General features: G+C 45.2%; 2 protein-coding genes across 4 annotated transcripts; one reads left to right on the top strand and one right to left on the bottom strand.

The window, feature by feature from the left end:
* Nucleotides 1-1,198: 1,198 nt before the first annotated feature.
* wrap73 (WD repeat containing, antisense to TP73) lies at nt 1,199-17,639 on the top strand. 3 transcript variants are annotated; one of them, XM_079740793.1, is made up of 13 exons: nt 1,199-1,317; nt 2,118-2,214; nt 2,629-2,781; nt 4,658-4,774; nt 11,416-11,488; nt 12,624-12,727; nt 13,215-13,301; nt 13,682-13,816; nt 14,648-14,725; nt 15,275-15,377; nt 15,951-16,076; nt 16,800-16,991; nt 17,204-17,639. In XM_079740793.1, exons 2-13 carry the CDS (start codon nt 2,146-2,148, stop codon nt 17,335-17,337), a joined length of 1,371 nt encoding a protein of 456 aa, XP_079596919.1. In that variant the 5' UTR covers nt 1,199-1,317; nt 2,118-2,145; the 3' UTR covers nt 17,338-17,639. The 3 variants fall into 3 exon arrangements, with proteins under 3 accessions (XP_079596919.1, XP_079596920.1, XP_079596921.1); XM_079740794.1 differs by having other exon boundaries at nt 1,200-1,317; nt 2,115-2,214; XM_079740795.1 differs by lacking the exons at nt 1,199-1,317; nt 2,118-2,214; nt 2,629-2,781 and adding an exon at nt 3,658-3,911.
* A 4,754-nt stretch (nt 17,640-22,393) lies between these two features.
* tprg1l (tumor protein p63 regulated 1-like) lies at nt 22,394-27,337 on the bottom strand. Its single transcript, XM_079742172.1, has 6 exons — nt 27,039-27,337; nt 26,549-26,640; nt 25,992-26,042; nt 25,763-25,888; nt 25,089-25,242; nt 22,394-24,400 (listed from the first exon to the last, which is right to left on the bottom strand). The coding sequence occupies exons 1-6, from the start codon at nt 27,258-27,260 to the stop codon at nt 24,206-24,208; spliced, it is 840 nt and encodes a 279-aa protein (XP_079598298.1). The 5' UTR covers nt 27,261-27,337; the 3' UTR covers nt 22,394-24,205.
* Between the last annotated feature and the right edge of the window lie 259 nt (nt 27,338-27,596).

The raw sequence follows: 27,596 nt of genomic DNA, 5'->3' as shown, positions 1-27,596 counted from the left end.
TCTATCGTTTTAACCGGTCTAGGCGATAGACTTCTTCTAACATGATATATAAATGGGCCTTAATGGGCCTGAATTCTGTTGCTTATGCTAAAATAATGCAAGATCACACAAACTGTCTTTCTTATACAATGATACACTTTCTTTATGTTTTTTGTTAAATTAAAACCAAAATACCACTACATAGACACTACAGGTGCGTGAAGCACATAAGGAGAAGATAAATAGGGCAGCCCAATATTCACGCTACGTCAACGTGGCTATGAAGTCAAGATCCCTAAAATCCCTAAAAGAGTCTATATAGGCCTGTAGTCAACTCACACACTTATCTTCACATATCTAAAATTAAATAGCTTATTTGTAAAATAATGTCTGCGTCGTTACGCGGCCATTGTTTCCCTCAGATTTCCAATTAAATAATAAAACATTAAACAGCATCAAACGATATCAAACATCCGTACCTTCGCTGAAAATAGGCTAAATAAATAACTATATATATATATAAAACAACTTACCACGTTTTTGAGATCACAAATGTCAAATGACCTAATTTTGCGCAGATCTGCCGTTTTTATAATCTATCATGCCATGGGAATGACCCTCCATAAATTAAATCGACCGACTTCCGACGTTGATAAGAACGCAGGAAAAGTATTGACTCTTCTAAGAAATCTAAAAAGAAAAACATTTGGTTTGATTGCTATTCAGAAAAGCGTGAGGCAATTGCTGCTGAAAGCTGAGGAGACGAGAGGCAGCGGTGGGAGAGGCAGGAGGCGGGAGAATCTAGCCGCGGTTTGGACGCACACGGGCGGGAAACCGTGCCCAGCGCACCAGAGGCCACACACATTAGAAAGGAACATTTTACTGATAGCCTACATTCAAGATGTGGTCGTCCAATACGTCTATAGAATTAGAAATAAGAACCGTAAACTGGAGGCATTAGGACGTAGGCCTGGTGTTGTTATAAAGGTTTTTAGCTATTTAATACACGGACGAATTAGAAAATGATAGAATGTAAAAAATAAATATTACCCTTTATATTTATAATTATTAAACAAAACCCAATAGTTATAACTGTTCTAAAGGTAACATAACTATGATGTTTGTGAATTGTGTTAAAAAAATAAATAAAGGACTACATTTCCCAGGGAAGACAGTGAGCTGTAGTCTGTCGCTGATTGGGCAGTTCATCGTGTTGCCATCTGTTCAGACAGCAGCAGTGTCATTAGTAGCATAACAGACAGGAGAATGAGAAAAGTTATCAGGGAATTAATTTTATAGGAGCTTGGACCTATAACAAGTAAATGAAACTGCCCGAATGTAAGTTTGAACTTTTGGTGTCTAACGATGACTATGTTTTACGAAAACAGGTTGGACTATCAGTTAGCCACGGGCTAATGCTAGCGTGAGCTTGAATGAAGAGAACTCGTTTAACGACATCAACAAACATATTGACATTTATATGTAGCCTACTAGTTACGTAACGCCAACGTTTTAGTTCATCAGCCGAGGACTTGCTGACTTACTAGGTTAAATGATACGCATGGTGGTTGGTAGATGTACAGTATGCCTGGGTGATGTAGTTTGGTGGTACGTTGAATCAACTGGTGGGAGTTAGTGACTGAATGCATAACATTTCCACTTCTGAACACCAAAGCTTTGATTCAAAAGTCTGTTTTCACTTGTTTGTTATCGGCTAGATGGTAAAATATATGCTGTTACAGAAATTCAACATCATGATGATTATATATAGGGTTAGTTTATTTGTTGCTTCCTTTTGGGGTTTATAATGATGACACGTTTCATGATAGTAGGCTTTGTAGGTTGTTTCTTTATTGTAGTTTGTTGCAGCTTAACATGAACGTTATTTACGCAATATGAAAAAAAGTTGTTTGTTAACATCATCCCGAAATGTAGCGGAAAACCTTTCTTGAACATATGGCGACATCCACCGCTCATATATTGCAACTACATCATATTTTGTTTAGCTGTAAGATGGACCATTTTTCTGAAGCTATTGATTGTTTTCGTTCGCGTATATGCTACCTCTTGATTTCTGGAATACAAGCAATGATCAATTCGTATGTGTTGTAATCATATTTTTAATTAATCCGAAGCAGTCCTGGGACAGACTGCAGAGATAGTGAGATGAATTTCTCTGAGATTTTCAAACAGTCCAACCAACTATGCAGAATTTCCCCAGATGGAAGATACTTGGTAAGTTTATATTTTGTTCATGGGACAAATGCGTATACCAAGACATTATGCTACAATTCCAAGATAAACTAATCTCTGCCATACAACTAGGCCTGTGCAATTTAAGGTTCACCGTATTCAGGTGGTATTGTACTGTCAATGTCACTGACATTGATTTTTAGGCTAAATTCGTTATGACAAGATGAATATGGCCACAAATATTAATAATATAAGAGGGAACAGAATACCATTTTAGTTCTATACCTCCTCAAATTTCACTTTGATTGGGGATGGATTTATTACAATGTCCATATATAAAATAATTCAATATAATTCTGTTCTGAAAAAAACTGAATCACATTTTTCGTGGCTGGTTGTCTCGCTCTCCATTGATTGATTGAGTTGTTTCCTGGTTTGTGTTCTTCCCGTCTGAAGGCTACGTGTGTTCAGTACCGGCTGGTGGTTCGAGATGTAAACAGCCTGCAGATCCTGCACCTCTACACCTGCCTGGACCAGATAGTCCACATGGAGTGGTCCTCCGACTCCCTCTTCATACTCTGTGCCATGTACAAGAGAGGCCTAGTGCAGGTAGGACACTGAAGATGTGCATGATATATATATATATATACATACACACGCATATGGGCTATCTTTTGTCCAACCCGGGTCAATGATATGGAACTTGAAGAAAACTAAAAGTAGTGAACAACATCGATCCCCAAAGTGTGAAACTTTTGGGATATGAAATGTGATCGAAAATGTTGTCAAAAAGGCCTCAACCATCACCCATCAGAATCTGTTTATTTATCCAAGAGGAGAGTTTTGTGTGGCTGATAAAACCAATTCAGCAAGTTTTTCCCAAGTAGATTTCTTGCTATGCAATGGCACATGTGTATTTCCTTAGCCATTATACAGCATTTATGACTTCAAGTCCTAAAAAGCCGACATCAGGTTTTATTTTTTACAGTGGCAGCAGCCACCCAGCCGGTTCAATTCCCTGGCTGCCCCGAGTCTCCTCCTGGGGTCTGTGACCCACTTAGCTAGAGGTTAAGCCCCCCCAAAATTCAGGGCTTTATGTTGGGGAATTGGGGTAAGTAAAGAGCATTATGTGCTTAATGCTTAGTCTTACGGCATATAGATAACCTTTTAGTGCATTTAAATTAATTAAGTTGTCTCTCAACAAGTTAATTACAGAGGTAATTTCTTCAAAGAGTTCATGCAAGTATATGTTTTCTCCGTATTAGGGATGGCGAAAATGTAAAATATTCTTGACAGGCCACCGAGCCTCCTTAACCAGTTAATACCGGTTAACCGATCAGATTAAAATGTGCTATTTGAAATAACAGCCATTTCGAGCCGCGCCAGCTGCTTGCTATTTCATAACTCTGCTTATCTCTCTCCCGTTCTGCCTCCGACTCACACACACACACTCTCCGAGTGAGAGGCAGTGGCTCTAACCGCGGCACGACCTGTGTTTTGAATTGAAACACGAGGCATGCTTACTGCAAGTTGACCGTGTGTAGAGAGCGGGCTCGAACGGCCTCAATGGTCTGAGATGGCGCGGACCTGGTTGAGACCCTGCGCAGGATTCACTAGGGGCCAATCGGAAGAGGGCAGCGTTAGGAGCTCATTTGCCACATTGCCGCTGCTCATTTAAGAAAATGACAGCTCCGAAGAGACGCCGCTTGTTTAGTTTGGAGGAGACGGAAAAATTGAGGGTGAGGGATAATTCTTTTAACTTCACACAAAAAGATCTTGGAATGAGATGGCTGTAGTCTTATAGCGTTTGTCTACTGTCCATAATAATTTAGAGATCATATTCACCGCCGCTTGCATGCGGGAATAATTAAGACTTGAGGAGGAATTAAACAGTGGGCTAGACGCGGTGTCGGTCCAACTTCCAATAAGTCACCTCATCCGATCATCTTTTCTTTTTTTTTTAACCGACAAGCGACAATTTTGATCGGTTAACGTTGATACGGTCAAACAGCCATCGGTTAACATCCCTACTCCGCATATGTTGTTGTGTGGATACAGTAGAAACATTCTAAAGCAAATCCATCCTTACAATAAATTGTGTGATCATGTTTACCAACTCGTGGATGGTGAGTGCCGACTTGGACTGCCCTCCTATAGTGGAGAGACTCTGTGATGAATTGGGACTTACCGTTGCAAGGGGAACCAACGGCGGTCTTTCATGATCTCTTTGGTGCCTGCCTCCTCTCACAGTGTGTTGAGCTGGCTGGATGAAGAGCTTTCAATGTAAAGCACTGGTCTAGCGCTCTCTCTCTGCGTCTCTTCTCGCAGTTTGTTTTGCGGCTGGATGAAGGGCTCTCAATGTAAAGCACTGGTCCAGCGCTCCCTCTCTCTGCCTCTCCTCTCCCAATGTGTTGAGCAGGCTGGATGAAGAGCTATCAATGTAAAGCACTGGTCCAGCGCTCCCTCTCTCTGCCGTTCTCCTCAGGTGTGGTCACTGGAGCAGCCTGACTGGCACTGTAAGATCGACGAGGGGTCAATCGGACTGGTCTCCTCGCGCTGGAGTCCGGACGGCCGTCACATTCTCAACACCACCGAGTTCCATGTGAGTGGCCGACGTACACTGTTTGCGTTTGTGTGTGTGTGTGTGTGTGTGTGTGTGTGTGTGTGTGTGTGTGTGTGTGTGTGTGTGTGTGCGTGTGCCGTCTACGCTGTTTTTTAAATGCGCGGTGTGTCCGGTGTCAACTGTTGCTGTCTCACAAGGTAGGGAGAGCCCCGAAATAGCTAGACACCAGAGCCTTTCGTGAACCCCCTGATAGCACACACACGTACACGCATATACACAGGCACACACACACACACACACACACACACACACACACACACACACACACACACACACACACACACACACCAAACTTCCACCTGCTTTACATATTCAGTGTGGTTTCATAGCCCAGGCCTGTTAGCATGTTGTCATGAATTGGTCTCAAGTGCCGGCGGAACGTACATGCGTGTGCACGTACATGCGTGCGCTTGTGGCCTCCTGAGCTATTTTCCTTTGCTTGCAATACCCGATGTCTGTGTTGTGTTTGGCGGTGATGCATTTCTTTCCAGGACATCAACCCACCTGCTCCACCTAAAGTGTCGGAGCAACTATAAACCTTTGCCATTTGTTAATGATTCACTTACACTACCACCTATTAAAAGGGGATGTGTGTGGGGGAAATCCACAAATACATCCAAAGATATCTCTAGATGGATAATAGATAACTTCCTGAAGCGCTTGTGAACAACGGCCAAGAGAAGGCTTTCTAAGAGGCATCGGGTTCTTCACAGTTCACACCACGGAAACTCTGGAGGTATCTTTATTAGTCTGCATTTCATATACCAGACTTACCCCAACACCCACCCCCTCCCTGGCCTCTGTCTTGGTCCGTTCTCACTGGGCACATGTTCCTCAAGGGGACCATAGGTTGGACCCCCCCCCCCCCCCCCCCCCCCCCCCCAGACCGTACCCGGGCATGGTGCCAGCAGAGGGTCTATCAGCCCTCCCTGGAGTCAGTTGACCAGGGCATTCTGTGCCCAGCGCCCAACCGTGTCTAGACCGGAGGGAAGGCTGCGTGGAGTGCAATGTAAACTTTGGGAATACTGCCTCACTGCTTTGTGTCTGGCTGCATTTTTTAAATGACACGAGAAATGCTTAACAATTCCTCCCCCCCGTCGGAGAGGCAGCAGCCTCCTGTGATATGTGTATTAAAGACACTGTACGGTTGGTGTATTGGTGCTACTGATTTCAGCCCATCATCTCTCCTACTGTATGAGTGGAGTTGCATAACATGGTGAAACACTGATTGCTCTAATCGGTTAGCTTTACTTTTACGCTTTTAGGACGGCCTGTCTCTTATGGGTTACACTCCTAAACACAATTTTTGTTAGTGTACGTTTTATATATTGATATTACATAAAATAATTATATTGGCAGTTGGAAGTTGTCACTCATAGCGATTAGAATCTAAAAATGAAATTCCATGTTTCTCCACAGTGCTTTTCTGCCAAATCAAACCAACCCTCCCTAATAATAGCCCATTATTGCAGTCACATTTGGAACGTTGGATGGTGTCTTATAAACGCAGGGATTCCAGACGCCGTTTCGTTGAGCGTCTTTCCACTGATTAACGACATAAGCTAGGCCATGTTCACCCGGCGCATCGCTGGCTGTCACTAGCTACTACCTTGCCAAGGGGCCCACTGACCTCACCTTCACCCCCGCCCACAGTTTCATTAAGACTGTACCAGACGGGTGTCAAGCTAGGGTTTCAGACCCTGCTCATAAACAGCCTGCTATATTAGCTTGCTTATGGACAGCTGCCTGTGGTTTGGGAATGCGTGTGTGTGGATGAGGCTTTTTTTTGTTGTTTTTTTCCCTACGACTACGTTTTTTTTATCAATGCGTCCCGATTTGTCCATGTTGTTTTTATGTGACCACATTCCAGCCTTTTGAGACGGGAACGATGAAAACAAACCGTTTCATGATGTCGAGAGATCGAATGGGCAGGCTCCAATGCTTACCTCTTGCCCCCGGGGGTTCAGTTGTTCATCCCAGGCCCTCTCACTATGCCCCCACACATTTACACACTAATCAACCTTTACCATCCCGTCAGCGGAGCCAAGTTGCCAAGGTCGGCGGGGAGCCGAACACCTCTAATGGTTTTCCACTTTGTTCCGAGCAGCTTAGCGGTAGCACCCTTACGCCACCACCTAGCATTTTCTGGCAGAAGCGCGACCAGACTATAAACTCGCACGTATGCCCTGGGCAGCTGCTGTTTCTGTGGCACAATAGAGCGCTCATACCTCTGTCTTGGCACCGCTTAGGCAACGGAGCGCTGGTAGAACATGAGGCTTGTAACAGGAGAAATGTGCTATATCAGTTTGAGATGGCTCTCGGAGCGGAATGCACAGGGCCTAATCCTCTGTTGACAGACGGGGCTACACCGCAACACACGCACACGCACATGCACACGCACACGCACACACACACACACACACACACACACACACACACACACACACACACACACACACACACACAATAGAAGAACCTATCGAGAAAGGCTTACAGATCGCTTTTTGTTTGTTTCATTTTTTTATTTGATGAGTTGTTGCCAGTGTCTTGTGGTGTTATTTATAGTTTGTTAGCCCACGGCCTCTGCTATGGGAAATTCCCTGACTCTTACCCTGTAGTAGCGTGTTTTTATTATTATTACGGATCTCAGAGGCACTGGATTTCAGCTACTGTTGCTGTGGCCCAGGTCTGTGTTTCAGCGCTGGTTCTCTGTGCCAGCGTAGCCCCTGGCAGGGCTCTGCTTTATCCCAGTTTATTCCCCAGGAGGACCTCCACTTTATCACACTCATCCCAGGCGAGCTCAATAAATGTTTTGCGGGTTGGCTCGCAGAGAATCGTAACAGTACTACATTACACAAGCTGTCGGTGGAACAACGGTTGGAAATCCCCAACAGATATGAGAAGTTCCCCCTTTCTCTCAGAGCAGCAGCTGTGGGCTGTCATTTTTTATTCTTTTCATTTTTTCTTTCCCCCCCCGCCCCATGCCCCCTGGGGCGACGTCCACCTTTTTGCCTGGAGGTAGATGGAGCCCCTCTACCACCCAGAGGTGTAGCTTTACCCGCTCCGGATCCTGTGTCAAGTCCCGCAGTGAGGAGGAAATTTCCCACCTATTCCCTCACTCGGCCCGCGGCCCTGTTTAAGTGACATCACACTTCAGACCGCCGTCCGCCCACCCCCCGCGGCCGGCATGTTTGGGTCGGGGGGGGCTTAAAGGCCTCTCAGAAGGGGTACATGTGTTTTTCTCTCTGTTTTGAGTCGTGTTGTCCCGAGTCGCCGTGGGAACGTGTCCGAGAAAGGGGACGTCCGGGGGAAGGCGTGTGTGTGGCGAGGAGTAGTTATACGGCCCACACAGCTGGATGGCCACCGGCAGGAGCATGGAAACCTCACGCCGGCTAGGTGACAGCCAGACACCGGCCCGGCTCGGATGTCTGTCTGGGCACTCAGTGGTGAGAGCTGTGCAAGGGGCTCCAAGAAAACCTGATCATCTTCCATCCTCAAACGGGAGGTCTGGGGTTCAAGTCGGGTCTGAATGTCAATAGCGAATTGGGGGGTGGTCAATGTCAGACACTACCTCAAAGCGATTTCTAAAAACGTTAAGGATTTCGATCCTCAAACGGCCCCCGCTGCAACCTGGAGGACGTGCGTACCGCCGAGGGCCGTAAAGACGGTGTGACTTCACACCCCGACATCCAGGGCACAGCGCGTGCTTTGTACATTGCAACACCGCTAGGATCCCCGAACATAGACAAGGCGAGGAACGCGCGTCAAGGCTATTTGGGTCGCTTGTAATGATTGCTGTCCTGAGTTGTGTTTAAGAGGGGGAGATGTATGCCATATGGCCACTGCAGGAATCTTTGTCTCCTGGTACAGTTAAGGCCCGATTATCCGCCAGTGGTTTGCTCACATGGCCCATCCAGGTATTTAGCAACAGCTCAATACTTGTTAACTACCGAAACAGGAGACGGTGCCTCCATTTTTGTTTGACCCACCTGCTTTAAATGTGAGCTGTGATGCGTGCTCATAGGTGATGACAATTTGGACAAAATGTGTTGCATTCATAAATGTCAAAGCTATCAAACAATCATTATCGATGCAGCTTTAATAAGAAATCACACTGGTCCGTCTAGAGGAGTTGAGGTCATGATGTTCTTTTAAGCTGAACTAAAAGCGTCAGCAACAGGCCAACGGGTTTGACGGTGCTGAAACCTAGCCCGTCCAGAACCGCACAGATCCAGCGCTGAATAAGGCTCCGGTTGCTCCTGGCAAATACTTGTAATAAGCAGGCAGTTAATGTAATGTACACATGCAGCCTGCCGTGTCCCCCAGCGATTATTTAATAAAGTCCCCTAGGCGTGTGGCGCGGTGCTTATTTCCTAAAGGCCAAGGAGCCGCACTTTATTTGGGACCCTGGGTTATGAATAAGCTTGGCTGCTGGCTCCCTGCCATGGCCTTTAGTTTGGCAGCCACGCCGCCGCACCCACTGAAACCAAAGGAAGGTTTCTGTCAAAAGCTAGCTTTAGCGTTGCCTGATGTCTTTGTTCTGCTGCCTTGTGGCCGCCTGGGCTAATCTCTTGCACTTCCTTGTCATTCGCGAAGCTTGATTACATTACTTGCTGTTAATTTGTCACGCGTGTGGGGAGATGTATTGGATGGCTTCTGTAGGAAGGCCTAACAGTAGGCGCGTTCCGTCTGAGGGACTTCTTGTAAAGCGGCTCATTGTTTTAGCTGCGCCTACTCACGTAGTTCCCCTCGGTCTCCGTTCCCATACAGGAAACGTTCTAGCGGCTACCAAATGCTCAAAACAGACCGACGCACTTAGGCGGTAACAGAGAAAGTGTTGCTCTGTTAAGGAATTTACATCAGCGAATTGCAAATCTAAAAAACTTCACCACATGCATACTTCACTAGTCACTACAAAACATACTCTGCTCAGAAAGCACCAAACCCGAGGCAGGTAATACCCGGGCCGCTAAATGGTAAAGTTGGGCGGATCCTCTCTCCCAAGCCACACCCATAGCAGCTCCCTAGAGGGAAAAGCTCCTCAGTCGGAGTGCGCCTCGTGACTGCCTATCTCTTCTAGGAAACGGGGCGCCCCCTGGCCCAGCTACTGGGTGCACCGGCACATCGAACCTTCTGCCAGGTTTTTGTTATTTTAGGGCGTCAGATCAATTTTAGTTGTGTAGCCTTTAATCACGGTTCCAGTCTCAAAGGGCTTCCAAGGCCAGCATTATGTCATTCCACATAACCCTAAGCCTTCTAACGGGCGAACCCCCTGAACCCAGAGGGCAGACACCTTGTGAGGGAACACAAATCCCTCCTTCTAGGGAGGAGTGCAACAGATTGGAAGTTCTGGTAAAAGGTAAATGGACTGTATTTATATATAGCGCTTTTTTGGAACCAGTGGCCACCCAAAGCGCTGTACAATGTGGCCTAACATTCACCCATTCATGCACACATTGACCCACCGATGGCGGCGTCAGCCATGCAAGGCGACAGCCAGCTCGTCGGGAGCAGTTAGGGTTAGGTGCCTTGCTCAGGGACGCCTCGACTCTCAGCTAGGAGGATTCGGGGATCGAACTAGCAACTTGCGGTGACCAGACACGACCAGAAAATTGTAATTAGTAAAAATTAAACAATGACTAGGCTAATGTATGGATCTCTGTAAGCACACAGTCAAAAGAGGAGTGCAACACAATGATGGTAATCACCTCTATGACATGCCAGGCGATTAACAGGCGTTTCCTGGGTGTATTTTATCTGGCAGTCTGATGGCGATGCATCCCATATAGGGAGCTGTCTCAGATCTTTAGCCATGGGTAACATGCCAGAGCCCCGCTCATCCCCCACCCCCCCAGCAACCGCCGCCCACAGCCCTCACCTCTGCTGACCCACCCTCTTCACAGGGTCCGGTGGCCGACTCTCAGGCCGGCCTCATACCACCGCTCCAGCCTGTCGTCCACCTTGGCCGGCCGGGATGGACGCAGCTAGCTGGGCCCTCTCACTGCTCTCATTAGGCCGGTCGATTGGCTGCTTGATTGAGGTCCCTATTAATCTAATGGGCCCAGCTGTCGACACAAGGCCTTTATGCAGCGTGCCGCCGGGCTGAGCCTGGCTCCGCTTACACAGGCCCGCTTGTCTGATAACCCTCGTCTCTCACGATGAGAGGAAAGGCTGTCCTTTCTTCTGGGGGGGGGGGCAACAGTGAGATGCAGTTGTTGGTTCCTCAAGGCGGTGCAAGCGACAGGCGGGAATGATTGAGGGCGTCCCGGGCCAAATGCGGATCAAAGACTCCTCTTTTCCTGGTTCATTCTCTAAAGTATTTCTGCCCCGCCGGCCACACTTTCTCTCTCTAGGCGATGAGCTATAAACGTATTTGTTCATAGCGTGTCCTGGGCCAGGATAGTCACATGGTTAAGGGGTTTGGGGTTCTCGATGTGAACCCCACAATGTCCATAGCGTACTTGTAAGAACCCACGACCAAAATTCCTTACCTCTACCTGCTCATGAATGGTTAGATCTATGAATGAATAGATTTAGAGAAAATGGGTCGTGTGTCTTGCTATGGAAATGTCTGCTAAACGGATAGTATTAAACATACATTCATGTATTTATTTTCACAGCTGAGAGTCACCGTGTGGTCGCTCTGCACCAAGGCTGTGTCGTACATCAAGTACCCCAAAGCCTGTCAGAAGGGTAAGTGTGCTTTTCATGGACTCTCATGGTAGGCTCACGAGCGTGTGTGCGTGTGCACCTGCCTGCTTGTGTGTGCACCTGCGTGCGTGGAGTCTTGTTTGTTGTTTATGTGACTGTGTTTTTATTGTTTGTTTGATTAGAGCGATATTACAGTAACCTAATATGATTGTATTACCTATTACAAAGCTGGGATTGAGAAGGATGTGTGCGTGCGTCTATGTGTGCGTGCGTACGTGCGTGCTTACTCCCTGCCTGGGAGTAGCTGAGGACAGGGTCTCTGCCCCGGAGCTCTGTAGAATGCCCCATGAATCAATCCCTGTCCCCTGACCTTTATGGCTTGATCCAGGCTCCGCGGGGCCAAACGGCGAGGCCCTCTGCTGACAGCTGCGGCCACCGTCAGTAAATGCTGGGTCGCGCTCGCCATAACGGACCTGTCAACGTCAAGGGGAAATGATTGTCTGTGGCCCCTTTCCGCTGTGTCGCATGCCCCCCCCCCCCCCCCCAGCTCCAGATCTGGCGGATAAACGATACGGCTGCCGCGCCCGCCGCAAAATAGCCCCGGCCCACCACGGCCCAGTCCAAGAAATGCTAGCGCTATAATAAGTGACATAAATTGTTAACTTGTGGGATCAACTTCTGGAGGGATGGAGGGACTGCAGGTTAGCGAGAGGTGCAGAGTGTTGCTGTGGTTATACTGGGTTTAGGTAGCTGGCTAAGATATCTGCAGCTGTGGGGCTTTTGGAAGGCGCTTGTGAGCCCCATAACAGGCACACGTGTGGATCATCACAAATTCTTCCTTTATGGGTTCAGTTTTTAATCCAAACGAACTGGCAGGCAATTCAACCGCATTACGACCAGGTTTATTTTATGCACACGTCATGTTTATGATATAAAAACTATTGAGAGAATTTCTTTTTTTTTTTAATTCTCCCCATTGTTCTATACCTCCTTTTCCCCGAAAATATATTCTATCGATCATATTGCCTCCTTTTTAAAAATTGCATTCCCTCCATAATTTTCTACACCAAAATTTTCCCATTGTAAAAGCCTTTTATTACATCACCACCCTTTAGTTTTGTTTGCGTCCCGCCATAACCGTATACTGTACCCCCCCCCCCCCGTCTCTCCACCACAGGGATTGATTTCAGCAGGGACGGCAGCTACATGGCCTTGGCCGAGCGGCGCGACTGCAAGGACTATGTCAGCGTGTTTGTGTGTGAGGACTGGCACTTGCTCAGGGTGAGTGGTGGTGGAGGAGAATGTGGCAGAAGGCCCAGAGCGCCCTGGCCAGGTGGGCAGGGCTGACGTTGGCAGGCTGCTGAGGACTCTGGGAGAGGCTGTGGTGTAACGGGAGGACGCTCGCACTGAGCCGGGGTTTAATGTGTTTGTTTCACAGTTTTCAGGAGGCGGATCAAAATGTGGTTAGCTGCAATTGTCTATTACCATGTTATAAACACATCCATGTACATATCTATATCTATATATATACTGTGTGCTAGGGCTGTGCAAGATAAAAAAAAAATTGGAGTATAAATGCATCATGTTTTCAAACTCAAAAATAAAAAAAATATTTGTTTATCTACAATGACCTACAAGTGTTTTAGAATAACATTAATTCTAACAACACTTTGTTTAGGAATCACTGCTCTGTCACCATGTGCTGACCTTTAACCCTTGTCCGCCATCATGTGACCCCATGGTCGTCCCCCTGTCCTTGGTGTCCCAGCACTTTGAGACGGAGACCCAGGACCTGGCCGGGCTGGAGTGGTCTCCCAACGGCTGTGTCCTGGCGGTTTGGGACAGCTGTCTGGAGGTGAGCACCTTCCTCCAGGACACGGGATCCTAGACTGAGTTCTCGTGGGGTTGTGGTGTGGGGGATCGCCCCGTGTTCTATAGGATGCATAGGGAACATCCTAGTGGAACGCCTGGATTTGTTCTCATTATTTGATGGGAAATATCAGGTGGTTGCATAGGATTTTCTGTTACAATGGAAATCACTTGATTGGTTAACTTTGTATAACTGAACTGTAATTTGTTTCATAGTTCAGTATGTATAAGGATATATCTATAATGTTTTACCTTTTGTAATAATTTTAAGAAATATATATTTTTTGGAATTGGGACAAAAGGAATTCCATTCCTTTTTTCCAAGTTGCCCTCATGAGAAAGCTTGACCGTAACTCTCCTGAGCAGTACAAGGTGCTGCTCTACTCCCTGGATGGACGGCTCCTGTCCAGCTTCAGTGCCTACGAGTGGTCCCTGGGGATCAAGTCTCTGGCCTGGAGCCCCAGCAGCCAGTTCCTGGCCATCGGCAGCTTCGATGAGAAGGTGAGGACAGACGGGTGCGGTATGACCCCTGACCACCAGGGGGAACACCCCGGCTGTGGAAGTCACTGTTCCCAATCCACCTTAACCAGGTGCTGTCGATCACATCATAACTGATAGGCGTGTTTCAGATCGTCTGCATTTGCGCGCACGCATGCACGAGACTTGAGAACATCTGCCAACAACTGAGGGAGAAACACGTCAAGTTCCCACCACGTCAAGTAGGACACAGGGGCACTTCTCGTAGTTTGAACAAGCACAGTTTGGGAGAGAGCACACCTCTTTGAAAGGAATTACGTCATTTGTCACGTGGGAAATTCCACATGGTGACCCAAACAAACCCCGCAACGTTTTGATATGTTGAGGGGAGTGTCTTATGTCCACATTTATTTGAGAAAATATACACAGAAATTCAGGCGGACGGAGCTCCCGTGGGATTTTAAAGACATGTGACATGTCGCAAAGGGAAGTTATCAACAGCAGCTCTGACGTTTTGATCCCAGAATGCATTATGTTATATGAAGCAGCGCAACGCATGCTTGTTCTGAAACTTGCCTAATGAGTGTAGCTGCTGAACTCATGCACACTGCATGAGTTCAGCAGCATGAGAAAAGCAGTATTTACATATATATCAATGCTCCGTGGTAATGAATAAGAATGTTAGGTATATGTATTGCAAGTTCTCTGTGAATATTAGTATGTAGGTTAGGGTTTAAAAATGTATTTTACAGTTTTGAGTGTAATTGGAAGTCAAAAAAATATTCTGGGGCCATGGCTGATAAATGCTGTATGTAAGTCAACGTGACCAACCCCACCCTGTTTCCCCCCCATCAGGTCCGCATATTAAACCACATCACCTGGAAGAAGATCACAGAGTTTGAGCACCCAGCCACCATCTGCTCCCCCAAAACGGTAAGTGTCCCCCAATGACCCCCGACCAGGAGATCAAGCAGTGCCTGGGTTCGGTTTGATGCGTTTCTACGGGCCCCTTCACAGTGGGATAAACACAGGTGGTGCTCGTAACATTACCTATGGGTCTGTTCCATTGAGGTATGGCTTCAAGGACCAATATCATTATACCAGCACAGACACAACTAGTCAAGTCCATATACCATACACAAAGCAACCTGATGTTAATAACACAGGAACAGAACAATTACGGAGAATAAAAAAATCGAGGAAAAGGAGGTATAGAAAAAATGATGGAGAGAATGTAAAATCTAATCCTTCTCGGATTTATATTTTTTTTTTTACCTCCCATTTTTTCCGATTTGTATTCTTTTTATTCCCTTATAACTCATTATAACTTCTCTCACTTAAACCAAAAAAATCGATGGACAGAATATTTTTTGGGGAAAAAGAAGGTAAAGAAAACGTTACTTCACTTCCCCCTACTATGGCCGGCCAGTGAAAAGGGTCTGCTGGGACGTGCGTGTACTCTTGTGTTTGTTGGTGTTGCAGGTGGTGTACAAGGAGGTGGAGAAGAGGCCAGCCCTGTCCATCCAAGACCTCTCCAGCCACCACGTCAGTGCGGGCAGCCCTCTCCTCGCCGTGCAGAGCAAATGTAGGCTTCCTCTGAGGGGTGTATACAGCCGTCAGGTCCCATCATGGGCCATACACTACAACTATAGGGTACATTAGGCTTATAACTATATCCCATCACACTAGGATTATGACTATTATCTAACATTAGGAATACAACATAATTGTATCACATTAGGATTGTAACTGTATTTTATCACATTAGGATTATAACTATATTGTATCACTTTAGGAAGATAGCTATATTGCATCACATTAGGAAGATAACTATATTCCATCACATTAGTAATATAACTATATTACACCACATTAGTAATATAACTATATTCCACCACATTACAAATATATCTATATGCCATCCCATTACCATTATTCTATTCTATCATTATATAAAATAATATATACATATGGTGATTTTACCACCCTCAAGCGTTTTAGGTCACATGGTGAAAATGTCACCGTTATTTCAGAGCGACCTGACCCTGACGGTTAGAGGCCATCTGTACAGTTATACCAGACACATTGTAGATACTGATGACGGCCTGTGTTCTGGAGGTCCGACTGTATATCATCACGAGGAACGTGTGTCCTACAGATGAGATCAGCCAGCCACCCTTCCAGATCCCCGCGGTGAAGCCGGACCTGGACCGAGCCAACCCCAAGGTGGGGGTCTCCAGCCTGGCCTTCAGCGCAGACAGCCGGTACCTGGCCACCAAGAACGGTAGGACCTCACAGCGCACGGGCCTCCACCCTTCATCCATCTTCTCCACACCCACCACTGCTAACGCAAAGGCTAAAATCCCTTTAAAAAAGTAGACAATTTCTAATCAGTACATCCACACGTCCCCGTTACTGCAGTTGGGACAGAAACGAATGCGGGCTGAAGTCCTATACTTTTTTCCTACATCCTGTTTTCTTATCGGTCGTTCATTAGACCTTCCAAAGGGCTGATTATGGTTAACGCAAGGGGGTATAGGGCCCATTACGTCCATGTGGACCCTCCTTGCGTCCACCGCAAGAGCCTGACGTGCGCCTCCCAAAAATTGTGACCTTGCGTCGAGGCGACGCAGCAGCAAGGGCTGTGATTGGTCCGCTCACTAAAACCAAAACAGGTTCACGACTGCGGCGAAGCGTCAGCGTGGTCCTTGCGTTGCGTTGACGTGGAACCATAATCAACCCTTTAGATGAGCTGTATCGGTGAGGGGTCAAGCAGGAGGCAAGGATCTGAGTGGAATAGCTGCTTAAGCGGCATTAAGGGGCGACGTACATTTTCCGATGATCTGGGCCAAACCCAAGTAGTTCTTCTCTGCGTCCATATCGCTGGCTCACGGCGTCTTGGAACAGTGAGGGATCTGGGAGGCGGGGGGGGCAGATGTCATCACCGCAGAGCCCCCCTAATCAGACCCCAATCCGGTGACTGTGTGCCTGTCTCTCTGCGCCCTAGACAACATGGCCAGCGGGGTGTGGGTGTGGGACATGCAGAAGATGAGCCTGGAGGCGGTGCTGGAGCAGACGGCGGCCGTGCGCTGCTTCCAGTGGGACCCCCTGCGGCCCCGGCTGGCGCTGTGCACCGGGACCCCCCGGCTGTACCTGTGGTCTCCTGCGGGCAGCGTCTCCGTGCAGGTCCCCAGCGAAGGTGCGTCACCCTGCTGGCTCCGTTGGGGCTTCCATGTCTTGGAGACTCTTACACCTGTTAGGAGCGTTCCAAATGGCTCTTATTCAGAGTCTGGTGGTTGATTCGACACAGTCTCATTGAACCGCATATCATTCGAAAGCTTTTCTAAAACTGAAAATGAGTCATATCGTTGTATTATAATTTATTCTCTTTTTCCCCTCCCTCTCCCCCAGGGGGTTTCCAGGTTCATGCTCTGAGCTGGCACAGCAACGGAGAGTCCCTGGTCCTCATCGGAAAGGAGCATCTGTGTCTCTGCTACATGGACACTGAGGACAAGTCAACAGACTCCAAAACTTGGACCAAATAAATAAACCGTCTTCTTTAGTAGAGGTTCACAGTTTCACATCCATTAGGAAAACTAACCAACCACTTCATGACCTGTGAGGTGATGATATCACCAGAGCCGAGGCAGAAGGTCTAGAATGTAAGAGTTGAGATTGTGTTGACCACGTAGACTGTGCTTTGTTCTCAATGAATGTATAATATTGAAACACTTCCAATTGTCTGTCAAACTTTTCTGACCTTTAATATATTCCTGAGCTCATAGATGGGACCTATTTTGTATATTTGTTTGTCATAGAGCTATTTTTAATAAACTTTGTAAAAATACTGCAGCCCATTGTCACTTATTTTTTGGGGATAAAGGAGGTATAGGAAAATGGAGAGAATATTTTTGGGGGAAGAAGGAGGTATAGCAAAATTATGGAGAATAAAAAATCGAGAATATGGAGCTATAGGAATATACATTTCTATACCTCATTTTGCCCAAAGAATATTGTCATTTTTCTATACCGCATTTTTCTCAAAAATATATTCTCCATTTTTCTGTACCTACTTTTTCTCAAAAGGATATTCTCCTTCATTTTTCTATATCTTCTATAACACTGTCGTTTTTTATCGGCTGTCATGAAAAAAACATAAGGGGTAACACTGTCGTTTTTTATCGGTCCTCATTCAAATATAAGGGTTAACATTATCCATTTTTGTCGGTCGTCATGAAAAAAACAAGGGGTAACACTTGTTTTTCATCGGCTGTCATGAAAAAACACATAAGGGGTAGGGTACCTCCTTTCTTTCAAAAAAATATTCTCAATTTTTCTGTACCTCCTTTTTCTCAAAAGGATATTCTCTCCATCATTTTTCTATACCTCCTATAGCACTCGTTTTTTATTGGTCTTCATTCAAATATAATGGTTAACATTGTCCATTTTTGTCGGTCGTCATGAAAAAAACATAAGGGGTAACACTGTCGTTTTTTATCGGCTGTCATGAAAAAAACATAAGGGGTAACACTGTTGTTTTTTATCGGCTGTCATGAAAAAAACATAAGGGGTAACACTGTTGTTTTTTTATCAGTCCTTATTCAAATATAAGGGTTAACATTGTCCATTTTTGTCGGTCGTCATGAAATAAACATAAGGGGTAACACTGTCATTTTTTATCGGTCCTCATTCAAATATAAGGGTTAACATTGTCCATTTTTGTCGGTCGTCATGAAATAAACATAAGGGGTAACACTGTCGTTTTTTATCAGCTGTCATGAAAAAAACATAAGGGGTAACACTGTCGTTTTTTTATCGGTCGTCATGAAAAAAACAAGGGGTAACACTTGTTTTTTATCGGCTGTCATGAAAAAACACATAAGGGGTAGGGTACCTCATGGGCGCTGCCTGGCGGGGAAAAGTGGTACTGATTCTAAGGGCCCAGCCCAACGCAGCACGGCCCACGGCCCGCGGATGGCAAATAATAATATAATATATTATTGCCTTTTTTCTTTTTTTTTTGAAATGTCTTGAAATGTTTTTTGTTTTGAAAAAACAGTCGATAGATGTTGGGGGGGGGGGGGGTGGGGGGGCCCAAAATTAGAATCTTTCATAGGGCCCAAAATTCCTGGCAGCGCCCGTGGGGTACCTCCTTTCTTTCAAAAAAATATTCTCAATTTTTCTGTACCTCCTTTTTCTCAAAAGGATATTCTCTCCATCATTTTTCTATACCTCCTATAGCACTCGTTTTTTATTGGTCTTCATTCAAATATAATGGTTAACATTGTCCATTTTTGTCGGTCGTCATGAAAAAAACATAAGGGGTAACACTGTCGTTTTTTATCGGCTGTCATGAAAAAAACATAAGGGGTAACACTGTCATTTTTTATCGGTCCTCATTCAAATATAAGGGTTAACATTGTCCATTTTTGTCGGTCGTCATGAAATAAACATAAGGGGTAACACTGTCGTTTTTTATCGGCTGTCATGAAAAAAACATAAGGGGTAACACTGTCGTTTTTTTATCGGTCGTCATGAAAAAAACAAGGGGTAACACTTGTTTTTTATCGGCTGTCATGGAAAAACACATAAGGGGTAGGGTACCTCCTTTCTTTCAAAAAAATATTCTCAATTTTTCTGTACCTCCTTTTTCTCAAAAGGATATTCTCTCCATCATTTTTCTATACCTCCTATAGCACTCGTTTTTTATTGGTCTTCATTCAAATATAATGGTTAACATTGTCCATTTTTGTCGGTCGTCATGAAAAAAAACATAAGGGGTAACACTGTCGTTTTTTATCGGCTGTCATGAAAAAAACATAAGGGGTAACACTGTCGTTTTTTATCGGTCCTCATTCAAATATAAGGGTTAACATTGTCCATTTTTGTCGGTCGTCATGAAATAAACATAAGGGGTAACACTGTCATTTTTTATCGGTCCTCATTCAAATACAAGGGTTAACATTGTCCATTTTTGTCGGTCATCATGAAATAAACATAAGGGGTAACACTGTCATTTTTTATCGGTCCTCATTCAAATATAAGGGTTAACATTGTCCATTTTTGTCAGCTGTCATGAAATAAACATAAGGGGTAACACTGTCGTTTTTTATCGGCTGTCATGAAAAAAACATAAGGGGTAACACTGTCGTTTTTTTATCGGTCGTCATGAAAAAAACAAGGGGTAACACTTGTTTTTTATCGGCTGTCATGGAAAAACACATAAGGGGTAGGGTACCTCCTTTCTTTCAAAAAAATATTCTCAATTTTTCTGTACCTCCTTTTTCTCAAAAGGATATTCTCTCCATCATTTTTCTATACCTCCTATAGCACTCGTTTTTTATTGGTCTTCATTCAAATATAATGGTTAACATTGTCCATTTTTGTCGGTCGTCATGAAAAAAACATAAGGGGTAACACTGTCGTTTTTTATCGGCTGTCATGAAAAAAACATAAGGGGTAACACTGTCGTTTTTTATCGGTCCTCATTCAAATATAAGGGTTAACATTGTCCATTTTTGTCGGTCGTCATGAAATAAACATAAGGGGTAACACTGTCATTTTTTATCGGTCCTCATTCAAATATAAGGGTTAACATTGTCCATTTTTGTCGGCCGTCATGAAATAAACATAAGGGGTAACACTGTCGTTTTTTATCGGCTGTCATGGAAAAACACATAAGGGGTAGGGTACCTCCTTTCTTTCAAAAAAATATTCTCAATGTTTCTGTACCTCCTTTTTCTCAAAAGGATATTCTCTCCATCATTTTTCTATACCTCCTATAGCACTCGTTTTTTATTGGTCTTCATTCAAATATAATGGTTAACATTGTCCATTTTTGTCGGTCGTCATGAAAAAAACATAAGGGGTAACACTGTCGTTTTTTATCGGCTGTCATGGAAAAACACATAAGGGGTAGGGTACCTCCTTTCTTTCAAAAAAATATTCTCAATGTTTCTGTACCTCCTTTTTCTCAAAAGGATATTCTCTCCATCATTTTTCTATACCTCCTATAGCACTCGTTTTTTATTGGTCTTCATTCAAATATAATGGTTAACATTGTCCATTTTTGTCGGTCGTCATGAAAAAAACATAAGGGGTAACACTGTTGTTTTTTTATTGGCTGTCATGAAAAAAAAAGGGGTAGGCTAGCTCCTTTCTTTCAAAAAAATATTCTCAATTTTTCTGTACCTCCTTTTTTTGATTTTTTTATTCTCTATTTTTCTATACCTTATTTTTTCTGATTTTTTATTCTCCATTTTTCTTTTCCCCAATTTTTCTTTACAAAACACTCTTGCTGATCTCACGAGGGCCTGAGGGTGGAGCAATGCCAAATAGACTCTCAGACCCACAACAAAGTTTACGAAGCGTGCACACACCCACTGGTCTAGTTCCGCCTTGACAGGTGATGGATGGAAAGGGTGAGAAAGTATCACACTTGGGAGTCCACCATGGCTGATCTCACTGGCTTCCTAGAGTTCTGGGTTTGCAGCCCCAGGAGATTCCCCTGGTGTTTGACCTTCTCCCTCATTTCGAGCATTCCTGTAGATGACCCATTTACGTTTTTGATGAAGGGTTGCGCCCGCAGGTAGCAACAGCCCACATCCAACAGGCTGCACACGGGACATAAAGATTCAGGGAGTGGATCTGCTTCTTGCTGGCGAGGTCGAGCTTTAGGTGCTGTTCTTTGCTCACCTTTCTTTTTAATGGGGAGAGGGGTTTGGAATTCTGGGAAATGGTGTTCATGGCGTCTTTCTAATGATGGCATTCTCGGTCGTCCCCGTCACGTGAATTCATCAGATTTGAACCCCGTTTCTCGGCGCTCATTGTTCCTGAAATCCCGATACCGAAGGATGCTTGAGTATCGGATTCACGGGGGTTCGTCCACTCAGGACATCCGAGCTGTTAAGTGTGTTGTGAATCCAAATCACTTTGACATGACGAGTAGCTGTTGATGTCCTCGTCACACAGTCCTCGGGGGGGGGGGGGGGGGGGGTTCTCTTGGTAATGCATTAGGTTTTGGAAGAATTATAACTCACATTGTGAAATATCTTCATTATGATAATTGTACTTGAGAATTGCACCTTTTTTTTTGCTTTGGTATAATAAATGGCTTACCTTTCTTCTGCAGGGTTATCACAAATGGAAAGGATCCTTGCTTCTGGATAGTACTCTCTTCACTGTCCTAATGCATTATTCTCTTGGTAATGCATTAGGTTTTGGAAGAATTATAACTCACATTGTGAAATATCTTCATTATGATAATTGTACTTGAGAATTGCACCTTTTTTTTTGCTTTGGTATAATAAATGGCTTACCTTTCTTCTGCAGGGTTATCACAAATGGAAAGGATCCTTGCTTCTGGATATTTCGGGTCATTTTAATTCACACTCGAGGGTGCCCGTTTTTTCCCCCATTCATTTGCTATTTTTCTCCCAGATTTACCATCAGATTTCAAGGGAGGTAAATCGTCTGAGAAGTCTAGAGTGGAGAGAAGACAAGAATCTTAAATGGGTCAAATATGTATTTTATTAGATTCATGTCTGTAAGCGATGTTACTGAGATTATTCTTGGTATTTTCCCGTAATACAGCGAGCCCATAAAGGTGCAATATGATCTGTAAAACCTGCGTAACTCAACACAAAGAGATCACTTCGAGCCAGATTTTACATGAAACCAAAAAATTGCCTTGTGTGAGAACCCTTCTTGAAAAAGGCAATGGGAATCTAATAGTTTTAAAAATCAGTTCAAGGATTTCAAGGAGTTCAAGGATTAGAATACCAGATCATTGAAAACCCAAAAACATGAATCAAAAGTAGACCATTTCTTTCAAAAAGAAACAATCATGCAACACACATGCACAGGTCATTTATTTGCAAAACATTATCCAACTATCTACCTAAAGCTGAGGAAGTGCAATGAACACAGTTCCGCTTTAATATGAATATAGTTTCATATAGATTAATACAGTTGTATATATTATAACATAGGATTTCTATGAACATCTCCACAAGACTTCCTCTCCTGAATGAACTCAATCTGAATCTCAGATCTCATAATTATCTAATGAGTCAAATCCATCTGCAGTAATAGATTTCAAACAATGAATCAACTTAGCTTTCAGCGATGGAGTGCATCACAAACTGCAAACATTATGCCCAGATGAAAGTTTGCTATTGACGCATTGTTTCATATGTTAACTGCCTAAAATAAATACAAAAACAGTACAATTAAGGCGACTGAATAAACATAGGAGTGTGATATACAACGCTAATTCTTAAAACCCCTCATTGACAATCATATGGTTAAGAACATAGCCACCTGAGCTCATTAGCTATCGGCAATAGCTCCCTCATCTTATCGCAATGCCATACTTACAACCAATAGCACATGGGGGCAGGAAACAGACGGCGCCCACAACAGGACGAGGTCACAGGAGCTTACCAAGGAACTTACAGTAACAGACAATCTGACTCAAGTTTACAGAAACCCATTAGCAAGCGTAGGTAACATGTATGTGTGAACAACCCATTGAGCTGTTCATTTTAAGACACCGTTTAAAGCCATGATTGTTTTTGATTATTAGTGTTATTTCATGCATATGGGGCCAAAATCGAGAGAACGCTATCGGTACTGGATGACAAAATGGACCCTATGCAACCTAGCGTCCATCTTGGTTCCCATCTTGGGGCTCAATGCCAGCTAGTGTTCATAACCGAGATGGCCACTAGGTGAATAAGCCCCATTCCTTTGAAATACAACTGCAGTGGCCCTTATTCTCAGAGAGCCCCTCATAGGACCTTAAGGATGTGTCCCCGGAACCAGGTGGCACCCTGGAGTCTGTCCATGGAAGATCAGCTTTCCTGTGACCTTGTGCTCTCGCCTCTCTGGCCATTTGTTGGGGTCTGGATAGACCGCTAAGACCCCGCTCTGATCATACAGACGCAACAGGCCCAACGGATCCAGGATAAGAGGCTCAGGGTGAAATGAGGAGGGATAAAGCGCATTCTAACACATGATATTCATCGATATTGACAGCGAAAACACTCACTTCCATCGAAGTCGAATCTACTCTTCACACAAGCCCCTGAGAACCCATATGGCGTCGGTTGGAACAGTCACTTTACGGGGCGAGGGGGGGACACACAACTCATGTGAGCGGACAGTCCATGCAACGCTGTACAACATGTACTCTGCCCGGAGACCCAAGTACAACACCGACTCGGGAGAAAGCATTGGAGGTTAATTGCGGGCGCACACCGACCGATCAACCCAAAATAAAACGAAAATCACAGCAAAGTAGAGTGACCGCCTCCCTTGGAGGGCGGAGTCCTTTTGACAGACGATACGTACATTAGACCGCACTGGGGGGGGTTAATCTAGGTTAGGGTTAGCTCATCCGGAACTGCTCCTCTAGAAGCCGATCTTGCCCCGGGTCATGGAGTAGCCCAGCTTGGCCTCGTTGTTGATGAAGGACATGATGCCCAGGTAGGTCTCGATGAGCAGGGGCTTCTCCAGGATCAGCACCCCGTTGGAGCGCCCGGGGATGGGGTGCTCCTTGTGGGCCTTCTTCACCGCCTGCACCAGCTGGGTCCGGAAGTTGTCCAACTAGAGGGCAGAAAAAACTGGATTTATTTTCTTTTGTTGTAAGTGAACCGTTAAAGACGAGCGCGTACGTTTTTCAAACCCATGGACTGGCCAGTTTAATTAAACTTATCTCATTGAAAGAGAGTAGTGACAGTGATTTCCACTTCGGAACAGCTTTTATAAATGATATCAAAGTCCATCAGACCCTGAGACTTAAATACCACGGCCACTGGATGTGGTTGAAGCATTTCAGTCGGCCTATGAGCAAACATCTTGGGATCGGGCCAATGGAACAGTGCTCATTATGCACCATTTTTATTCTAATGTAAAAACAGAAAACACCAGTCTACCACGCCTCGTCTTTTAACAGAACCTCCAAAAGAAAAAGGACACTTTCAAAAGGCTTTGAGCGGCGTCTTCCTTAGCTTCCTCACTTCCACATTAAGGCTCAGTTATGGTTCCAAGGCGACGCGACGACCACGCAGACGCTTCAACACAGTCGTGAACCTGTTTTGGTTCTGCGTCGGGTTTTAGGGAGCGGACCAATCACAGCCCTTCTGCGTCGCCTCCACGCAAGGTAAACATTTTTTGGAGGTGCACGTCAGGCCCTTGCGGTGGATGCAAGGAGGGTCCGCAAGGACCGAATGGGTCCGTAAACCCCCTTGCGTTGCGTCGACGTGGAACCATTACTGAGCCTTGAGGCTCTCACCTGGCAGAGGGACGCCACCTTCTCGTCGGCGTGGGCCATGGGGTGCTCAGTGAAGGTCTCGTAGGGCATGTCTGTGGACCAGGGGTTCCAGCGGTTGGCGAAGGATGCCCGCGGGCGGTGGTCCCACTGCACGCGCACCCCGTAGCCCTCCCTCCTGCAGGGGGAACGACAGAACCAGGCCGCCCGGGTCAACTCCTGTCCGGATTAGGACTACACTGTCTTGTTTCATACGTATGTACCTGTGCTAGGTAGGTTTTATCCCGTGCACTTCGTGTTCCTACATCATGTCCTGTATGGAAGTTTCACTCTGATACATGTCGAAGAGTAAAATATGTCTTAGAAAATATGATGCACAGGGTTAGTTAGTTTGATACGCAAACCATATGATGGAAAAGGCAAGTCCTTAATATAGTTTGATACGCAAACTATATTAAGGAGTTGCAGTTATCTGCAAGTCCTTTTGAAATCCAAGTGAACACTTGGTTGGTTTCGTAAACACTGCGCAACCTGTTCCCCCTAGCCCCCCTAAAGCACACATGATGATCCAATACCTACTCCCTCTTTACAATACTTAACATGCAGATAACAAAGCATGAGCCATGCCAACGAGCCTTGAGCTGACATACATAGAGACGTAAACAAAAACAACGAAACTAGTAAACATGGTGGTTTACTTGTTGAGCGATTTGGGCGGGAACTCAAACTCTCCCACGGACATGGTGTCCACGGCGTTCAGAGCGATCCGGACCACCTGCTGACACAGCAGGTTGATGAAGTCGTACTTGCACACCAGGAGGGATCTGTGGACACATACAGAAGATACAGCCTATGTACACGACCAACCAATCAGACAACATCAAAGGACCGTCCTGGTAGGTGATGGGGTGAAGACGTCTCGCCTACCGGTCCGTGATCAGCACCAGTCTCTCCTTCTCGTTGTTCCAGTGGTCCACTCTGGCCGTTTTAAGGGGGGGGGGAAATAAAAAAATGAGTGGTGAACAATCAAATACATATATGATATGGGTTGTCCCCGGTTTCAAGGTTGTAGTGGTCTGTCAGACCTTAATAGGGCTGAATCGCTTATGTTTCTCCTTGTGTCTGTAATGGTCCACTTGACATATTGACACAAGATAAGATTGATACAATGAGCCAGTATAGTATAGCAAGTATCAATATATTGAGCCAGTATAGTATAGCAAGTAGCGGTACATTCAGCCCGTATAATACAACAAGTATTGATACATTGAGCCAGTATAGTATAGCAAGTATTGATACATTTAGCCAGGTTTATTTGTCTAAATTGATACATTAGTAGTAGTATTCATATAGCATTCATCTTAGTATTGACACATTGTTACAGTGTAATATGCATACTTTGAGAGCATAGCATTGGTACAGTATAGTACTGATACATTAGGACAGTACAGTATTGTTAAGTGGATACAGCAGGTAGGACTCACTCAGCCAACAGCCACACACTGAGGACCTCTCCATCTTCTGAGGGGAGGGCCACCGTTCTGATGTCACAGACCGCCTGCTCAATCGTACCTGGCTGAGAGGGAAGACCGCACACACGTACCCCATGACATCATCGCTTCGTGTTATTCTATTCATTAGAATCCCTTTATATTTCACCTGTACCGGTCAATCTGATATGAATGCTGGCGTTATTGTTTGTAATAACATTTGGCCTTCTAACTATCCTCAGTAACAACACAAATACTCATCATTCGTTTACTAGTATTGATAAACAAGTAGCCCACTGGGAGTACAGGGCTGCACGGGGTCTGTTGTAATAAACAACAACTCATGTCTAAGAACTGCAGCGAATCAACAGAGGTGTGTGCAGAACCAAAGTGACTGTTGCTTCGGTCAATTAAACATCAGAGCCGTGTTTGACTCCAAAACTATGACGGTTATCACTAGTATTGTCTGGAACCTCGAACTTACCCTGAAAACAAAATAGTCCTTAACTTTCGCTTGCATTGTGGGGTTGTGTACATGGAAAGGCGTCAGCGTCTGTAGTGGGGAGCAGCAGGCCACCGAAGAGCCGAAGCTTCCTCCGGCCTCTGGTGGCGTGAACGCAACCTCGACCCCCTCCTCGGTTTCTGCGGGATGTAGAACCGCAGCCCCCGGACTCTCCGGGTCCACGGTGTCCTTCAACTGAAGCATGATGCACGAAGCTTTTTGACAATATCCTTCACTGCAAATGATGCGATTTTAATGAAACATCCTGGATAACGCAGCTTTACCCATTGCGCACCTAAATGTTTTGATTCTGCAGTGGACGAGGAGGCAGCGTACCCCTCGACTTACTTCCTGCTCTGATTTGGTCGTTGTTAAAGGGGTAGCGCAGAGCCACGCTCAGAGCAGGTGCTTTACTTCATAATGTTTATTCCCTTAGATATATAGAACAATGATTTCATATCCCTGGTATGTCTGTTCCACCATATTTCAATCATAATTGTATAATATATTGTAACGAGCTGGGTTAATGTGGTTCTGTGG

The sequence above is a fragment of the Pollachius pollachius genome, assembly GCF_949987615.1.
Source record: "Pollachius pollachius genome assembly, chromosome: 8".
Taxonomy (NCBI): Eukaryota; Metazoa; Chordata; class Actinopteri; order Gadiformes; family Gadidae; genus Pollachius; species Pollachius pollachius.
This window is presented reverse-complemented; position numbering and strand designations above follow the sequence as displayed.

Coding starts and splice junctions, on each gene's coding strand:
- wrap73 (XM_079740793.1), top strand. CDS start 2,146: ATGAATTTCTCTGAGATTTTCAAACAGTCCAACCAACTATGCAGAATT. Junction 11,489..12,623: donor CCCCAAAGCCTGTCAGAAGG/GTAAGTGTGCTT, acceptor TCTCCACCACAG/GGATTGATTTCAGCAGGGAC. Junction 13,817..14,647: donor TCGGCAGCTTCGATGAGAAG/GTGAGGACAGAC, acceptor CCCCCCCATCAG/GTCCGCATATTAAACCACAT.
- tprg1l (XM_079742172.1), bottom strand. CDS start 27,260: ATGCTTCAGTTGAAGGACACCGTGGACCCGGAGAGTCCGGGGGCTGCG. Junction 25,243..25,762: donor CCGCCCAAATCGCTCAACAA/GTAAACCACCAT, acceptor TTCCCCCTGCAG/GAGGGAGGGCTACGGGGTGC. Junction 24,401..25,088: donor AGGTGGCGTCCCTCTGCCAG/GTGAGAGCCTCA, acceptor TCTGCCCTCTAG/TTGGACAACTTCCGGACCCA.